The sequence below is a fragment of the Meriones unguiculatus genome, chromosome 7 (assembly GCF_030254825.1).
Source record: "Meriones unguiculatus strain TT.TT164.6M chromosome 7, Bangor_MerUng_6.1, whole genome shotgun sequence".
NCBI lineage: Eukaryota > Metazoa > Chordata > Mammalia > Rodentia > Muridae > Meriones > Meriones unguiculatus.
Genome location: NC_083355.1, coordinates 43,428,770 through 43,445,821, shown reverse-complemented (window position 1 = coordinate 43,445,821; position 17,052 = coordinate 43,428,770). Strand labels below are relative to the sequence as shown.

General features: G+C 41.6%; 1 protein-coding gene across 3 annotated transcripts in view; it reads right to left on the bottom strand.

The window, feature by feature from the left end:
- Gosr1 (golgi SNAP receptor complex member 1) overlaps positions 1-16,180 on the bottom strand; it is a 36,302-nt gene extending 20,122 nt beyond the window's left edge. Inside the window, exons 1-6 of one of the 3 annotated variants that reach the window (XM_021654879.2) lie at positions 16,053-16,180; positions 13,713-13,833; positions 8,788-8,875; positions 8,444-8,551; positions 4,875-4,966; positions 3,391-3,465 (exon numbers count right to left, since the gene is read on the bottom strand). In XM_021654879.2, the coding sequence (XP_021510554.1) occupies positions 3,391-3,465; positions 4,875-4,966; positions 8,444-8,551; positions 8,788-8,875; positions 13,713-13,833; positions 16,053-16,083 (515 nt within the window). In that variant the 5' untranslated portion in view covers positions 16,084-16,180. Of the gene's footprint in view, positions 1-3,390; positions 3,466-4,874; positions 4,967-8,443; positions 8,552-8,787; positions 8,876-13,712; positions 13,834-13,929; positions 14,142-16,052 lie in introns of those variants that run through there. The other 2 variants (XM_021654880.2, XM_060387270.1) reach the window with 2 other exon arrangements.
- Positions 16,181-17,052: the final 872 nt, after the last annotated feature.

The following is a 17,052-nucleotide window of genomic DNA, read 5'->3' as shown; positions in this document are numbered from 1 at the left end:
CCCACAACAAACAGACCACACTGTGGCGGAAGGTCACATATCCAAGAGTATCTGGACTGCACAAACTGATCTTGATGGGAGAAAAAAAATGACACAAAGCTGGGTGGGAAAGGAAGTGGAGGTGGATCTGAAGAGCTGAGGGAGGAGGATGAAATAAGGCCAAACACATTCAGAAACTGTTCTTACCCTGAGAGTAATGACTACATCTTGTTTCTACATGTTAATGGCCCCTCTAACTCATATCAAGACCCTGTTTCACTCAACTTCCTCCTGCTTCAGTTTTTTTTTTACAAGAATGTTTAAAGAAATACATATAAGGTTCTTTGAAACAAAACCAAGATACAACCTAATTTCTATTTTCTCATCCTTGTTTTTACAACTTTAGACAAATTACATAAGATATATGTACTTAAACTTTTCCCATAAATGAACTCCTAAAAGATTAATGTGAATAATCAAAATAAAGGTAAAACTTTCTGAAAAATTACTATAAATATGATGTACAATATGTTCTGAAGTCCTGAAATAAAAGTATTAATGTGAATTGTTATTTTGGCATACCCTTTTAAATATCAATATTTTAAGAATATTTTTCATTACATCTTAATTATTTTTGTGTGCACATGTGTGTATGATTGTGAGCGTGCACATACCACAACACACTTGTGGAAACGAAAAGACATCTTGTAGAAATCAATTTTTTTGTGGATGTAGATCCTGGGGATCAAATTCAGGTTGTCATGCTTGGTGGTAAGTGCCTTTTACCCTCTGAGCCATCTTGTTGGATTTCAAATAATTTTTTTCCTTATGTGTATGTTTTATATACATACACACGTATACAGGGTGTGTGTGTGTGTGTGTGTGTGTGTGTGTGTGTGTGTAGCAATCAGAGGACAGTCGTGGGTGCAGTCCTCATCGCTTACCTCACTTAGAAAGGACTCTTGTCTGCTGCTGTATAAGGCAGGCTACTGGCCCATGAACCTCAGATTTCTCCCATCTCCTCCTATCTCACTGTCGGAGCATTGACATTACAGACACAGGCTACCACATCTGGTTTTACATAAGCTTTGGAGATTTGAACTCAGGTCCTCATACCTATGCAATAAGCACTTTACATACACTGAGCCATCTCTCCAGCCCAAATCATTCCTGTTGAAGTAAATTACTATATTTCTGATGTTTAATGGTTTCTACTTTTTTTGGGGGGTGGGGATGGGGTTGAGACAGGGTTTTCTTCCTGGCTGTCCTGGAACTTGCTCTGTAAATCAGGCTGGCCTCGAACTCACAGAGATCAGCTTGCCTCTGCTTGGAAATAAAGGTGTATGCCACCATGCCCAGTGTTTCTTACTTTGAGAGAAGGTCCCACTGCCTACCCTAAGCTGGCCTGGAACTCACTATGTATCTTAGGCTGGCTTTAAAATAGTTAGGTTCCTGTCACAGTTTCCTAAATCCTGGAATATATAGCATGTGTTACCATGCCCAGCTAACTGTCCTTTTTGAGGCAATAAATACAGAAACACTAACGCAATCTTATTTTTATACTTGGATATAGCACCTTTGGAATAACTCTGTACTCCAGGAATATACTGACATAGTTCTGGATGCAATGCAAAGTTTTTTTCATGGTCATCTTAATCCAACAACTACCAAGGCTATATAGGTCTACAACTAAACGTTCTCTAGAAGAAACTGCCCTTTGTAATAATCAATAATACTCAACAAATAAGAGAATAAGTAGGGCCCCAAAGGATGGCTCAGCACGCTGCCACATGGTTGAAGCCCACATGGTAGAGTGAGGGACTAGATTCCCAGAACTTGTTCTCTGTTCTATATATATGCAAGTATTTATAAGATTATGGATGGAAGGTAGCCCAGATAGAAATGGTTAAGGCGGGTGGCATTGGATGGGGGCTGGGAGGTGGTGGATGGAAGGGTTATGAGATAGTGTAGATAGAAATATCTGCCCAGCCCAAGGTAAATAAGGCAATTATAAATCTAACAGGTGTCAGTGTCTTATTAATTGTGATAGCAGGTTAAATAATACTGCCATAATAATTACAGGGATAATAATAACATTACTTAGCCCAACACCAATTTTTATTACCAACAACACCCTGCCTTAATGAGTAAGGTGGAAGTGAGAGGCTTATTCCCAATCTCAGGCCTCTATACTATGAATGTAGTACATATATATACATATATATGTATATACACACACGTATAAACACATACATGTACACAAACATACAAAGAGAGATAATACAAGTAAAAAACAATACAAAAATAACTAGTTCTAACACTAGAAGAACCTTGACTTCTAAAAAGACCTTAATTGGCCACGTGGGTAGTTCATGCATGGTTTCAGTCCTCAAAACCACATGTAAGACTTTGGGGTGTGTGTGTGTGTATACATGTGTACATGAGTTCTGAGGTACACTCTTACTCTGTTGCCCAGACGGTCTTAAACTGGTGGGCCAGAGCAACATTCTGCCTCACCTTCATAAGTACTGGGGTTACAGACATGCACCACCACCCCTCTTCTCACTTTATTTTTATGTGTATGGATGTTCTGCCTACATGTGTGCCTGGTGCTTGTGTAGGCTAGAAGAGGGTATCAGATTCCCTGGGGACTGGAGTTCCAAATGACTGTGAGCAGCCAAATAGATGCTGGGAATTGGGTCCAGGTACTTTGCAAGAGTAGCTATGTTCTTAATCACTGAGCTACTGCTCCAGTCCCTTGTGCCTTGATTTTAACGGTTTATATGTAAAGTGGTGGCCTTTAAAGACCAATGAATTCAACACTGCCTTAAGCTTATCAGACATAACTAATTAATGACATTCAGTAGCAAATGGCAAACTAATTCCTAACATTTACTATTACGGATACTCAAGGGCTAACAAGCTGAGCTCAGAACTAACTATTCTGATCCTTAAGTTCTACCACAAAATACAAACAAGAAAAAAAAGTTCTTTATTTTTCATGGAGAAAAATGATACAGGAGTAGAATGTGGGCTTGTTCTAAAACACATATATACTTAAATCATTTTCTCCTGAGACCTTGTTGCTGTTTGTTTTGCATTTGATATTTGGCCCTATTCCTCTTTATAAAGTTTCTTCAATAAGTAAGTGGTAAGAGACCATGCAAACGTATGGATACCAACAATAACTTGCAGTAGGGATAACAGCAGCACAGCAGACTGCGGGTTAAAAGGTAAGACAGGCAAAGAGCAGAGTGAAGCCCTCAAAGGGCAGCTTTTAGTTTTGGCTGATGAGCTGCCACCCACCTCCACTCAGGTGACGTCACTGCAGGCTGACTTCTCACCAGCCAAACCCTTACTATAATAAGGGGCAAATGGATCAGTGGGCATAGGGAAGCAGGCAGTACTCACTTTCGAAGGTGGTCATGTTCTTTCAAAAACAGTTCAGTTCTCCTGTTGTTTACTCCAGACCCACTTTTATATGACCTACAGCAATGTCAAGAAAAGACGAGAACATTTTAGAAGATCCTGCAACATCAGGTTAAGGGACTAACCCGAGTGAGAGCAAAAGAAAGCAGACTTCTCTCCACAGTCAAGTAAACCACCAGAATACAATTTTTTTCATTTCCCTCAAAAACTAGTACCACAGATGCAAAAGACAAATGTTTCTCCAGCTTAGATCTAGGGGTTTTCTGTTTTGTTTTGTTTTTACCAACCCAAGCTTCTTAACAAGGGATCTTACTTGTCCTTTGTGTATTAACTTCTGTATCATTTTCTCCAGTAGAAGCAAAACTTTGCACATGGGCCAAGAAAGCTACTGAACTGATGTTATCCTCCACAGCAGCAAGAGCCACTAAGCAGCCAAAGACTGAGGAACACTGCAACCCAACTGTTCAATCTTGGCACACTTCAGGGCTTCCATGTTGATCAGACACATTAAGATTAACAAAGGCGACCTTTACTTCTATCTACACTCTCTTGCTTTCCACTAACAAATATCAAAAGCATTTTCTTTTTCTCTCTTTCTTTTTTCTTTTAGTTTTTTTTTTTTTTTTTTTCAAGACAGGACTTCTTTGTGTAGCCCTGGCTGTAGACCAGGCTGTCCTCAAACTTAAGAGATCTGCCTGCCTCTGTCTCCTAGGTGCTGACATTAAAGGTGCGAGCCACCACACCTGGCCTTTAAGAACAAATTTTTTAAAATTCTGAACTCAGAGCACACACACACATACTAGTTTGTGATGAGTGCACGTCCTAGTTGATAACACAAATGAGACCATGGTAGTATCATTAGAGGGTCCAAAATGGGAAAACTGTCATCTCAGCCCTTGGGAAGCAGAGATCAGAGGTCCACAAGTTTAAACCAGCCTGGCCTACTCCTCAAGAAAACAAAACCAGAATAGGAAATCTTCAGCATCAGATACTCCACAGGACTTACTTTCATCAGTCAAGTTTAGATGTGAAAACTTAAGAACAAATCTTCCAGACTGAGATCACTGTAAAATGCTGGAAGTCCTGGAAACCCCTGGCCCCACACAAACATAGTTCTGAATTTCAGGAAAGCTAACAGCTATCTGCATATATAAGTGCCAGGGCAAGAGAGAGAAACAAGAGGCTGGGAAATGGAACCTTCAGTTACAGCAAGCATGCCTTTCTTAGCGTTGGTGGGAAGGGATCATTCAAGCTGGACTTACGTTCAAGGTTGGCAAGGGCTCACACAAAGACTGAGAGATGACAAAGTAGATTCAGCCCACGCTGTAGCAAGGCATAGAGTCAACAGAATGGAAATCAGAAACCCCGAAATCTAAACTCTGGTTGTGCTACTCAGTTTGCAATTAACCACAGACACAGTCTGAACCCACATAAACATTCTATACAGCAACAGAAAGGTAACTTACTCAATATCTTTTCGTACTGATCCCATGAGATTCTCCCTTTCCCGTATTGCCATAAAGTTTGCTTTGGTTTTATGGAATTCATGTGTATAATCCTGAAATAAATCAACATCCAGTCTCAACACAAACTATTAATGCACTTTTATCCTTCTAGAGTACTTGTGCGTGGTCATCAGGGGACATTTCAAAACACTAAATGCTCTACTACCTTATCACATACAACAGAATTACAAGGAAAAATATTCTAAGACAGAAAGACTTCAAATAACCTAGGGTAAAAAGGGGAGAGATTTTTCTCCTGAATGGTGTACTTTAATAAGGCTTACAGCTTATGTTTTCAAACCCTCACCCTTTTCCCCACCTTCCCCTCAGTGTTGAGGATCCAACCCAAGGCTTTACAAATGCAAAACAAATGCTCTACAACGGAGCTACACCCTCAGTTCATTTTAAGTATTTTTTTTTTTTTTGTCCATTTAACTATTGTCTTTCTTATTTACATTACTTTTGTGTTAAACAACTGAGTCATTTGTTGTAGTTTCTCACATTAGATCTCTTAGCTCCTCACTGCTCAGGAATGTAGACATTTCATCCACGCTTTATTCAGAACTCTTTCTTTCCTCCCCTCCTTTCCTATGCTTTTTCTACATTTAAACCTTTGGGGAGAGGAGGAAGAAGGAAAAGGGAGGGAGGGGGTAGGGGAAAGAGAGAGGCCCTATCTGATGGCATATGGGCTGTAAAAAGCCCGGTGATAGTTGACCCTGTAATCCCAGCAGCGAGGAGGCAGAGATGGAGGAGCCCTGTGGCTCACGGGCCAGTCATCTTAGCCAAACTGGCAAACCTCAGGTCCCAGTGAGACCCTGCCTCAAAAACCTAAGGAACAATAAACTACCAAGGCCTGACCTCTGCCCTCCACACACTTGCGTACCTGTACCTGAGTGAGTGTGCACTCGAGGGCACACATACAACTATCTTTAAAGAAATTTCACCGTTTATTATGCATGTGTGTGTGGGTGTGGGTGCATGTGCGGAGGTCAGAGGACAACTTCCAGGAGTTAGTTCTCTCCTTCCACATTGGTCCCAAGGAATGAACTCAGCTCATCAGGCTTCACAGCAAGTGCCTTTACCCAGAAGCCTCTTGCCTGGCCCCTAGAAACAAACTACCAATTATCTTAGCTTTTTAACAGGCTTTAACATCTGGTAGAATTAAATACTCCTCATCTTCACTTTCAGAACTGTTAAGCTTTATTCTTGGTTATTTTTATATGATTCTAAATGAACTTTGGTATCATCTTGACATTCTAAATTAAGTAAAAAAAAGGCATGCTTGGTGGTACACACTTGTAATCCCAGTACTTGGGATGTAGAGTAAGAGGAACAGGAGTTCAAGGACAGTTTGTGGTAAAGGAAACTCTCTCAAAAGTAAAAATAATTACAAAAAAAAAAAAAAAAAAGAAAGAAAGAAAACAAAAATCTGAGCATGGGCACATGCCTGCAACTTTATTATTTGGATGCTGAGGCAGGAGTGTTGAAAATCAGGAAAAGTATGGATTACAAAGCTAGAGCATAGAACCTGCCCCAAACAAAACTAATCTCCTATTTTTTTTTTCCTTCTATAGGTGTATGTAAGGTTTCATTAACTCTACAAGCTGGTTTTGAACTCCTGATCCTCTCGTCTCCACCCCCTAAATACCAGGATTACAGGTGAACACCATCACTTGGCTTTGTGTGTTTCATTGTTTTTGACGCCAGTGACTGAATAAAGGCCTTATTTATACTATTACTGCGCTATTCCTGCCCCCAGCCCCTTTCATTACATTTTCTAATAGGTCATTGTGTGTATAGAAAACAATGGCTTTTCTTATATATACCATCTTGCTGAATTTGTTTCTTTTTTCATTTAATTTTCTTGATGCATCAATTGTGGCATGATCTTATGCCACATATTAGGAATTTTGCCTCTTCCTTTCTAATATTTATCTCTCAGATTTTGCTGTTTTTTTGTTGTTGTTGTTGTTTTGTTTTTAACTGTACCAATGAGAAACTCCAAAACAATGTCAGACATTTATAGTGGTTATAAGTACCCTTTTCTTTTCTTTTTTCTCTTCTTCTCTCATTCAGGGCCTAACTTAGTCTGGTCTGGCCTTGAATTTCTGATTCTCCTGTTTCTTCCCTATAAGTGCTGGGACTGTAGGTCTGAACCAGCAGAACCAGGAACTGAACTCAGGGCTTTGCGTACACTCTACCCCCTGAGCTGTATTCCCTATTCCCTTTTTCTTTGGTGAGAACACTTTTAGTGTTTTACCTACTGGTCATAATCCCAGCTCTCAACCGGATGTACACATTTTTGCATGAGGCAAATTGTGTGAGCGAGTGCACAGGCATGTACCTGCTCTGCTGAAGCCTGAAAGTAAGGCTTGTACATGCTAGTCACAAACTCTACCATTCAACTACACTTCATTCCGATGGGGTCTCACTGTGAGGACCTCGCTGGCGTGGAACTCACTTTGCCGATCAGGCTGACTTCCAATACGTGGCAATCAACCTGCCTCTGTCTTGTGGGTGGGATCACAGCAAGGTGTCATCACACTCGAATTTCTATTTGTGGGCCAGCAAGAACGCTCAGCAGGGAAGGGCACTTGCTGCCAAGCCTGACAACCTGAGCTTAAGACCAAGCAAATAAATGGAAAAAACAAAGAAGTATCAAACCAGATTCCTATCCTTGCTTGTATGTGTGTATGCATGTATGTGTGTTTCCTATGCACATGTGTGCAAAGGCCAGAAATGAACATGATTATCTTCTATTGCTCTCAATCTAGTTTTTAAGACAGGATCTCTCCATAAATCTAAAGCTTACTGTTTGGCTTAGATAGTGGGCAGCAAGGTCGTAGGATCATCTGTCTCCATCTTCTAGAAGGTATACATGGCCATCTTGACTTCTACATAGGTTCTAGAGATTTGATCTCAGATCCTCTTGCTTTCACAGCAAGTACTCAGACTCACAGAGCCATCTCTCCAGGCTCCTATTCCTATCATCCTCCACCACTTCCACCACTACCACAAGATAGGGTCTCACTGTGTAGTCCTGGCTGACCTGGAACTCATTATATAGACTAGGTTGTCTTTGAACTCACTGAGACTGGCCTCCGTCTAACTCTGAGAGCTAGTTGTACACCCGCCAGAGGTGAAGTGGTACACACCTGTAATCCCAGCACTCAGGAAGGCAGAGGCAGGCAGATCTCTGTGAGTTTGAGGCCAGCCTGGTCTATAAAGCAAGTCCAGGACAGTCCAGGGCTATACAGAGAAACCTTCTCTCAAAAAAATAAAATAAGGTTAGGTACCAATTTTTAAAGTGTTCTTAAATCATACGGCTGATTAATTTTCTCAGTAATAAAAAGGTTTGCCTTCCAATCCATATTTCTGTACTTTAACACTACCTAATGAATCTTTAAACATGTGTTCTGTTACACTTTTGGTATTTGCTAAAATAATCTTCTGTACAGTTAATCAGCCCTCTTCACGGTGCCGCGGCACCGTGAAGATAGCACGCCAACCGACATATCAGTCGCTCTCACCTGCAGAATGTCCCTGTGCCGCTGCAGCGTGTGCATCAGTGCTGCGTTCAGCGAGGGGACCCCCGCGCTGCTGCTGTACTCTGCCATTTTATCATTTACCCCTGTGAGCTACAAAGGAAAGAGGAAAATAGTTCAAAAAGCACTAAAAATGGCTCACGTAGATGATCTGCCTACAAGACAAGACCCAGTCAAACCAGCAATTCCCAAAAAAACCACGTTACAAATCTGGCTAAAATTCAGGTGGCTGGAGGAAAAACACACCCTGAAAGGCTGGTTTCAATGTACAATATAATGCAGAACCATAGCTGGCAAACAGCAAACTACTGTTTACCCACAGAACTTACCCTTGCCAAAAGCTGTTCAATTTCGATTGCCATTGTCTCAAACATTCTGTCTTGATTTGATCCATTCAATAGGGGTGTTGTGTCAGAACTAAAGAGAAGTTCAATAAAAAAAAAAAAAAAATCCATTACTTAGCCTTTAAAACATCCTTAAAATAACAGGGTGATTTTCCTTAAAGAGGTCAAATGAACCCAAAACATTCCTTCTCTTTCTTAAAAGAATGATTTACTGGCTCAGTGGGTAAAGTGCTTGCTGCTGAGCCTGATGCCTGAGTTCAATTACGGTGAGGGAAAGAATGGACTCCCAAAGTTGTCCTCTGTGAGTGCACACGTTAGTCCCTCCACATAAATAACTGCAATTTTAAAAATGTAACTATGACATTCTCTTTCTATTAAAAAAATCCCACACATCCTAAATATGGTATTAAAATATAAGTATTAAGTACTTATATAAATATTAAAATATAAGTACTAAAATAATAAATACAGTACAAAATATAAGTGACTATAAAGACATTCTAAATGCTGAGTACTATTCTCCAAATGATAGAAAATTGTCTAAGTAACTTAACTTCTGAATTTGAAAGAACAAATGATGAAAAAGAAGCCAAAAATTCCTTTTAATAGTGAAGAAAAAAATGGGTTACAGAATATGTCATGGGGCCTATGAGAAATAATCTTCAGCTTTTCTCCCAAATCAGTTTCTGATGCCTTTAAATTCTCTCTTCCTAACGACTCCTATCCAGAAATAAAGAGATTTACATCAGCTGATGAGATAAGCAGTTAGGAAGGAATGAGGAGACAGCATTCAGGGAAACTGAGCCATGCCCAGCATACTTTCACTAGCTCTCCACAGCTCCATTCACAGCATGCACCCACTTCAGAGTAGCTTACAAAGACGGTTGACCATCTCTTTATATCACAATAGCTGGCCAGAAATCTGACTTCTTACAGATGAAAGATGTCTGACAAACTCAAATTCTCGAAGTTTCACTTGTCTCTTCTGGCAAACCAATACCTTTTACCAGGAACCTATACTGTACATATGCCCACACGGGTCAGTTATTCAACACAAACAAAATGAACTACACTGTCCAACCTGAGCGAAGACCTACTCCTGACTTTATACAGCATCTGAATGTGGCAACCCAGAAGTTAAAGGGTAGCTACCACTGTTCCCCTTATCTATTTACTTTTATCACAAACCAATCAGTGAAACGGCCAAAAAGCAGCTAAGAAGAATGTTTTAGAGACTATTTGTTTCCTTTAGTTATGAGTATGCTTCTCTGCCTGCTTGAGTTTAGGCGCATCGTGTGCACAAGGCTGGAAAGACCAGGAGAGGGCAGCAGGTTCCCTGGACTCAGTCACAGGCAGTTGTGAGTGTGGCCGTGTGGGTGCTGGGAAGCAACCCTGGGTCCTCTGCAAGAGCAGTAAGAGCTCATAGCTGCTGAGCTCTCTCTCCAGCTCCAGATTTTTTCCCCTTCAAGTTGGAGGTTTGCTTTGTGTACACAGTCCAACCTAACCTGGAACTTATGATCTTTCTGTTCCATTCTCTAAGTGCTAGGATAACAGGAATGTACCATGCCTGGCTTTAATAAGGAATCTTATTTGAGATGTTTAACCAGGTCTTAAGCTTTATTTCCTCCTTAAACATTCCCATTTGTATGTCATGCAACATGACATAAAAACATGGAAAGTAACGGGGCGAGTCCAGCTTGGGCTACACAGTGACAAGAGAAAGTAAGAGAGTGGTGTGGGGTTGGGATCAGTTCTTAACTGTGTCACAACTAAGCCACGGCTGTGTGGTATCTCTTAGAAAGAGAGCTCTGTACACCACTAATAAACCCTCCCGCCAGATACAGAAGTCAAGAAGGAAACTGCCTGTCTTCCTCATAGACATGTGCCAGCACCTGGCAAATGGAGACTATTTGCTGCTCTTTAAAGATCTGCTGAGTGAATAACAAGGCAATCTCTACTACTGGACAGTCCATAGTCGCCAGTCTTAGGGAAATAGTCAAAATCGTTCTCTACAATATCAGGAGTCAAGTCACGTTCAATCCACTTGATAGGTGTGTAATGATCCTACAAGAAAAGTTCTGCCCACTGCCGACTCTTCATGTGACAAGCTTCCAATCAGGCACCAAATGGAGCAGTCAGACGCTCAATCTTGCCTTTACTCTCCGGTGCTGGGGATTACAGTCCCTGCACTGAGCTACAGCCTCCGCCCGCGTCCTTTCAACCTTAGGCTCTGTGGAAAGCAGAATCAGTCACAAGCTGCTGCTGAAATCTGAATGTTTTCAAGATGTGGTTTCTTTTAAAGGGAATCTCCAGCAAAGAACACAGGAAAAATATCCTGCAATAGTATTTCCCGACAGACTTGAGTTTTAAAATTGTATACTCATTGAAAAACAAATGTAAGCCTTAAATCCAGGAAAAAAAAAAGCTTTCTGAATAGAAAATTTACTCATTAAAAAAACAAAACAAAAACCTCATGATTTCCTTGTTTTTAATTGCTAAGTAGTATTCCATTGTGTAAATGTACCACAATTTCTGTATCCATTCCTTGGTTGAGGGAGATCTAAATTGTTTCCAGATTCTGGCTATTATGAATGAAGCTGCTATGAATATAGTTGAATCAGAGCCAACTATAGAGTGCAGGGAACCTTTTGAAAGAATGGGGAGATAGAAAGATCTGGAGGGGGCAGGAGCTCCTCAAGACCAACAGAGCCAAAAAAACCTGGGTTCAGAGGGGCCTGCAAAGACCGATACACCAACCAAGGACCATGCAGGGAAAGGACCTAGACCCCCTGCTCAGATGAAGCCCATAGGCTGCTCAGTTTCCAAGTGGGTTTCCTAGTAAGGGGAGCAGGAGCTGTCTCTGACATGAACTCATGGGCTGCCTCTTTGATCACCTCCACCCGAGAGGGGAGCAGCCTTACTGGGCCACAGAGGAAGATCATGCAGCCCAGGCCTGATGAGACCTGATAGGCTAGGGTCAGATGGAAGGGGAGGAGGTCCTCCCCTATCAGTGGACTAGGGGAGGAGCATAGGGGGAGAAGAGGGAGGGTAAGTGAGGCTAGGAGGAGATGGGGGGAGGGAGAGAGAGAGAGAGAGAGAGAGAGAAAGAAAGAAAGAAAGAAAGAAAGAGAAAGAAAGAAAAAAGAAAGAATGAATGTTAAAAAAAAAAATCCTCACTCTCCTTACTTGGCGAATGAAAGTGTCCAAAGCCATGCTGGGCATGCTACTAACTTATATTTAGGTCTGAAGATCAACACAATGGCCCCGTTAACTCTGCACGCCATATGCCCTTATGAAAAAAGGAACAACATTTTGGCTGCAATAGTGAAAAGAGATTTTGTTGGAATGTATATAATATGGTTGTGTTTAAATACAGGTTCTAGAGAGAGAAGGTATAAGTTCAGATTCAATCTCAATTTTGTTGTTTTCACTATTAGCTAAAAAATATCCATCCTCCACTAGCCTTTAAAAAATACAGAAATGCTGGGTATGGTGGAATAAGCCTTTAATCCCAGCACTCAGGGAGGCAGAGGCAGGTGGATCTCTGTGAGTTAGAGGACAGCCTGGTCTATAAAGCGAGGTCAGGACAGCCAAGGCTACATAGAGAAACCCTGTCTCAGAAAAACAAAAACAAAAAACAAAAAGAAAAATACAGAAATGACAACTCTGCTAGCAACGATCTCAGGCAGTGTGTATAAGTAAGTATAATCTGGATGAAAATATTCAGAGAAGCATTTATATAAAGCTCTAAGAGCAGAACTTACAGCACAGTGATTATGTTAGCTATTAAAATTATTAATCAACAAAAAAGAGAAATGTCCACCAAATAATTAAATTCTATTGTTTAATATATGTAGCAAATAAAGACAGTAGAGTTAAAAGCACTCACAGCTGAACTTCAAAGATAATGTTAAATAATAAAAGCCAGCTGCAAGATAGCTTTTGTAAAATACTATGGGTTGCCTAGAAATACCAATATATGTAACAAAAATAGTGACATTTATATGTAAATGAGAAAAACAACATGGGAATCTATTAGCAGCTTCATTTCAATTTGCAATAATTATTTTTTAAAAATAGATACTAACAAAAAAGGGCTCACAATGCTATTCCTTATATTTCTAAGTATCTCAAATATTTCCTGATCTTTAAAATAATTGATTAACTTAAAGTAATCATAAGATTTAAAAATATGATTTTCCTTGAGTTATAATATGCTGAGTTCTGAAAAAAAAAATGTTAAAAACTGGCTTCCATGATTGTGAGGATCCCGCATTCGATTCACTCTAAAGTAAGCCCCAGAAAAACAGTTTGCACACTTTGCATTTGGACAGCTCCTCAGTTCCAGTCAGAAATTCTCAGGGTAGTGGTGGCTCGTGTCTCTAAACCCAGCACTGGGGAGGCAGAGACAGGTCGATCTCTGAATCTGAGGCCAGCCTGGTCTATAGAGTGAGTTTCAGGACAGCCAGGGCTATGCAAAGAAGCCCTGTCTTGGAAAAAAAAAAACAAACAAAGAAAACAAAAATCTTTGTAGGCAAAGCTGACACTTCTGCGGCCTGCCTGAGACGTCGTTGATCTGTCATGGAGTTCAGAATGATTTTGCAATCGTGTCTCCCGTCTTGGCCTCCAAGTGCTGGAACAGGTGTGCACAGGCCTGGCTTCAGAAACTGTTACTGACAAATTCATCTTTAAACTCTACAAGTTTCTTACTGAGCTATCACAAGCTTTGTCTAAGAATCTCAAATGTCAGTCTCAAGAAATAGGAAGAATTTCAGTAAGATACACATAATGACAATGAAAGCAAACTATCAACAGTTCACCGGCAGAAAGTGAAGTCAAGTCACAGAGTCTATATCTCAGTTTACTTTTAAAAAGTCACACAGTTTAAGGTGAACAAGATCCGGCAGTACCTATACCTATCCCGTCCTCCGTCCCGGGCGCTGCTGTGACTGTAACTCGTACACAGTTTACTGAAGGAAACTAGTTTCAGGTCAAGTTCATTTTCCAGCTGCCGAGCTTGTTTCCTGAGATCTTTAAGAAAATTACAAAAGTAAATCATTAGTCCATCAGTAAATGTTAAAATCATGACTATTTTGAAGAAAGCCAACCATGAAAATGATCACATACTCTGATCTAGTTCCCCAGAAACCGAAGACATCCCAAGAAAGTAAAGTAGCCAAGTCTGTAACCTTCAGATGGGAGCAGTGAGGGGAGTGGTAGGGGGGAGAAACAACCCCTCACTTTTCTTTCAAAGACGGCTTGACGACCACCAGGCGCATGATTATGATCCCAGCACTCGGGGAGGCAGGGGCAGGCGCATCACTTCCAGTTCCAGCCAGCCTGGTCTACAGAGCCAGTCCAGGACAGCCAAGGCTACACAGAGAATCCCTGTCTCGAAAGACCAAAAAGGAAAAAGAAAAAAAAAAAAAAAGAAAAGAAAAGAAAGCTTGACAACAAATGCTGTAATATCCCTGAGATTATTTTACAGCAATAAGCAAATGTTGTAACATGAAAAACAAGCAGACACTATAAAGCACAAAGAAATGAAAATGGTTTATAACCACCACATCAATTACCAGCTAACTTTATAAGCAGCCAGTATTCCTCTTGACAGATTTTTCTTATGTTTCAAAGCTCTGTTAAGATTTTGGGATTCTTTTCATACAGGCAAAATACCTTAGATACTAAACACAAAGAAAAAGCAAATCAACAAAAATAATTGCTTTTTCAAAAATACTGGAGGGGAAAGCAGAGGTTGAGAACAACCAATGCAGTATGAATAAGGCAGACTACAACTGTAACAGGCTTTTTTTAAAGCTTATGTTTTAAAAGTAGAAGCAAACACATAAACCGATGTAACAGCTTGGCTTCTAAAGGGCTGAATGAAAGAAGCCAGACCTGGAATTTCCCCATATATGTCTGAGTGTTCTTACTCATAGTTGAGCTCAAGTTAAAGGACTAAAATACAGAAAGAAATAACAAGGTCTCAGGACTAAAGAATATGAAAACATGGTTGCACTGTATTTTACAATCAAAGTCAGGAAGCAGAATTGAAGGAGACTATCTACCCAGAGACCATACCCCAGTCCCAATGTCAGCTACTGTCGTTGAGATTTACTGACAATTCAGTTAATCTAAAAACCTCAGCCTTCAGGGTTTTTCTATATACATGCTTAAAGCCTCTGGCACAAAGGTATATTACAGCATGTGTGTCAATAACCCAAAGCCTAATGACTATCAAGGATGCCAGGAGCCACTTCTACACAATTTAAAAATAAATTCTATCTACTACGGCTATTTCCAAAGGGCATTTTAGGTAAATGCTTTAAACTATAGGCATGTTTCTCTATAATTCTAGTTTGTTTTGTTTGTCTAACAGAAAACATCCAGTAGAAAGCATTTTGAAAACATGACGGATAGGAACTTCAAATTCAGTCCCTCAGGTCAACTGGCTGAAGGCGACAATACCATACTTCCCAGGTGTTTCACTGGACCGAAAGGGGAAATAGGTTTTAAAAAGTAAAGAAACAAACAGTTAAATGAAAAGATGTGGGCCATTTCTGATTTTTGTGGATCATCGTGGTCTAGGAAAGTTTTATATGACCTCACTTGAGGGGACCAGATTTCCAGGAATTAAATAGACACGAATTAATGTTTTCTTGGCCGGAGAAGAATGGCAACTGTATTAATTAGAACCCTTTAACTTTATCATTTTTAACAAAATCGATCTTGGACTCCAAGACAGAAGGTAAAGTTATTTTCAGTATTCTGTCACCCAATCGTCGATGAAGCCTCAATCTCAAGTTGCCAACAGAGATCTAGGAGGAAACATTCCACTCAAACTCCCCCCAAGGCCGGTACTGACAAGTTCCTCCTCAGTCTTAGTTTTCTAAGTGACCTCAACTCCAAGGTTCTGATCACTCGTCTTCCGGGCTCTGGATCTTGTCGCTCAACACTGTCCCCGCAAGAGTTGGTCTCCAAAGCCCTATGCTTGATGGCCCCCCACCCCTCAGAGAGGTCCACCTGGAGACGCAGGCGCCTGCTGACCATCCCGGCTCCCTCCACGCCACCCAACCCCTTCCCGGATCCGGTTCACTCCGCCCCAGCCCGTTCCCCGAGTTCCCGGGCCCGCGGTTCCTCCAGGACCTCGTCCCGCAGGATGCCGGCCCCGAGGCCTGGCTCTTCCCTCCGCGGCCTCCCTCACGTCCCCCCTGCACTTGGCGGGACCCACCCGGAGGCCTCGCCCTCACCTTCCCAGTAATTGCTGGTTCCCGCCGCCATCTTTGTTGCCCAACGTCAGTCGGGGCAGGCGAGTGGCGGCGTTGAGGGCCAGAGAGTCACCTCCGCGCCGTCTTCCGCCCCGAGCGCCGGGGTTGACGGGACACGCGAGCCTCCGTAGGTACGGCCACCTAGTGGACAATTCGTTATCTTACAGCTTTAAGGAGCAGGCTCGGTTTCGCTAGTTAAGCTGCCCGAATCTCTCAGTCTGGGTGTTCATACCACGTCTTCCTCGCCTTCAACCTCCTCCTTTCAGCAGGTGACTGAAAGGAGAGACACCGTTTCCCTCATCTTCCTTTAAACAGGATGTCTTTAGACGGCGTGCGGGGGTGGGGTGGGGTGTTATTGCTAAATGGGTAAAGTGCCTGCCTAGATGTAAGAGGCTTTGGGTTTGTTCCCCAGAACTCCATAAACCGAACATGGTGGCATATGCCATTGATCCTACTATTCAGAAAGTGGGGATAGGAAGACCAGAAATTAAAAGAGAAAGAAAGAGAGAGGGAGGGAGGGAAAAAATATCTTCGATCATCATTTTCCTTCCTCAGAGCCAGTTCTTTTCCTCCTCCTACCTCTGCCTGCCCATCTTCCACTGTCCAGCATGTAAGGCTCTCTTCTCTGGCTGCTTCCCCTATATCTGCGGCGGAGCCTTAGGCCCCTTTCCTTTCTAGTCAGCAATCTAGAAAGGGTGTGCTAACTGCTTCCGTGTGCCCACACCTGAAGCTCACTGGTTGGACTAGCTGGCTAGCAAGCCCTGGTTTCGCCTTCCCAGTACTGGGATTACAGACGTACGCTGCCATGCCTGTTTTTTGTTTTTGTTTTTGTTTTTTCATGTCTGTGTTAGGGATCTGACCTCACGTCCTTATGTTTATAAGCCACTTCACTGGTTGAGCATAACACGCATTATATTAATAAAGTGTTGTGTTGTTTAAGATCACTGAGAAACTGGCAGTGGACATAAGGTTGCCACCCTGT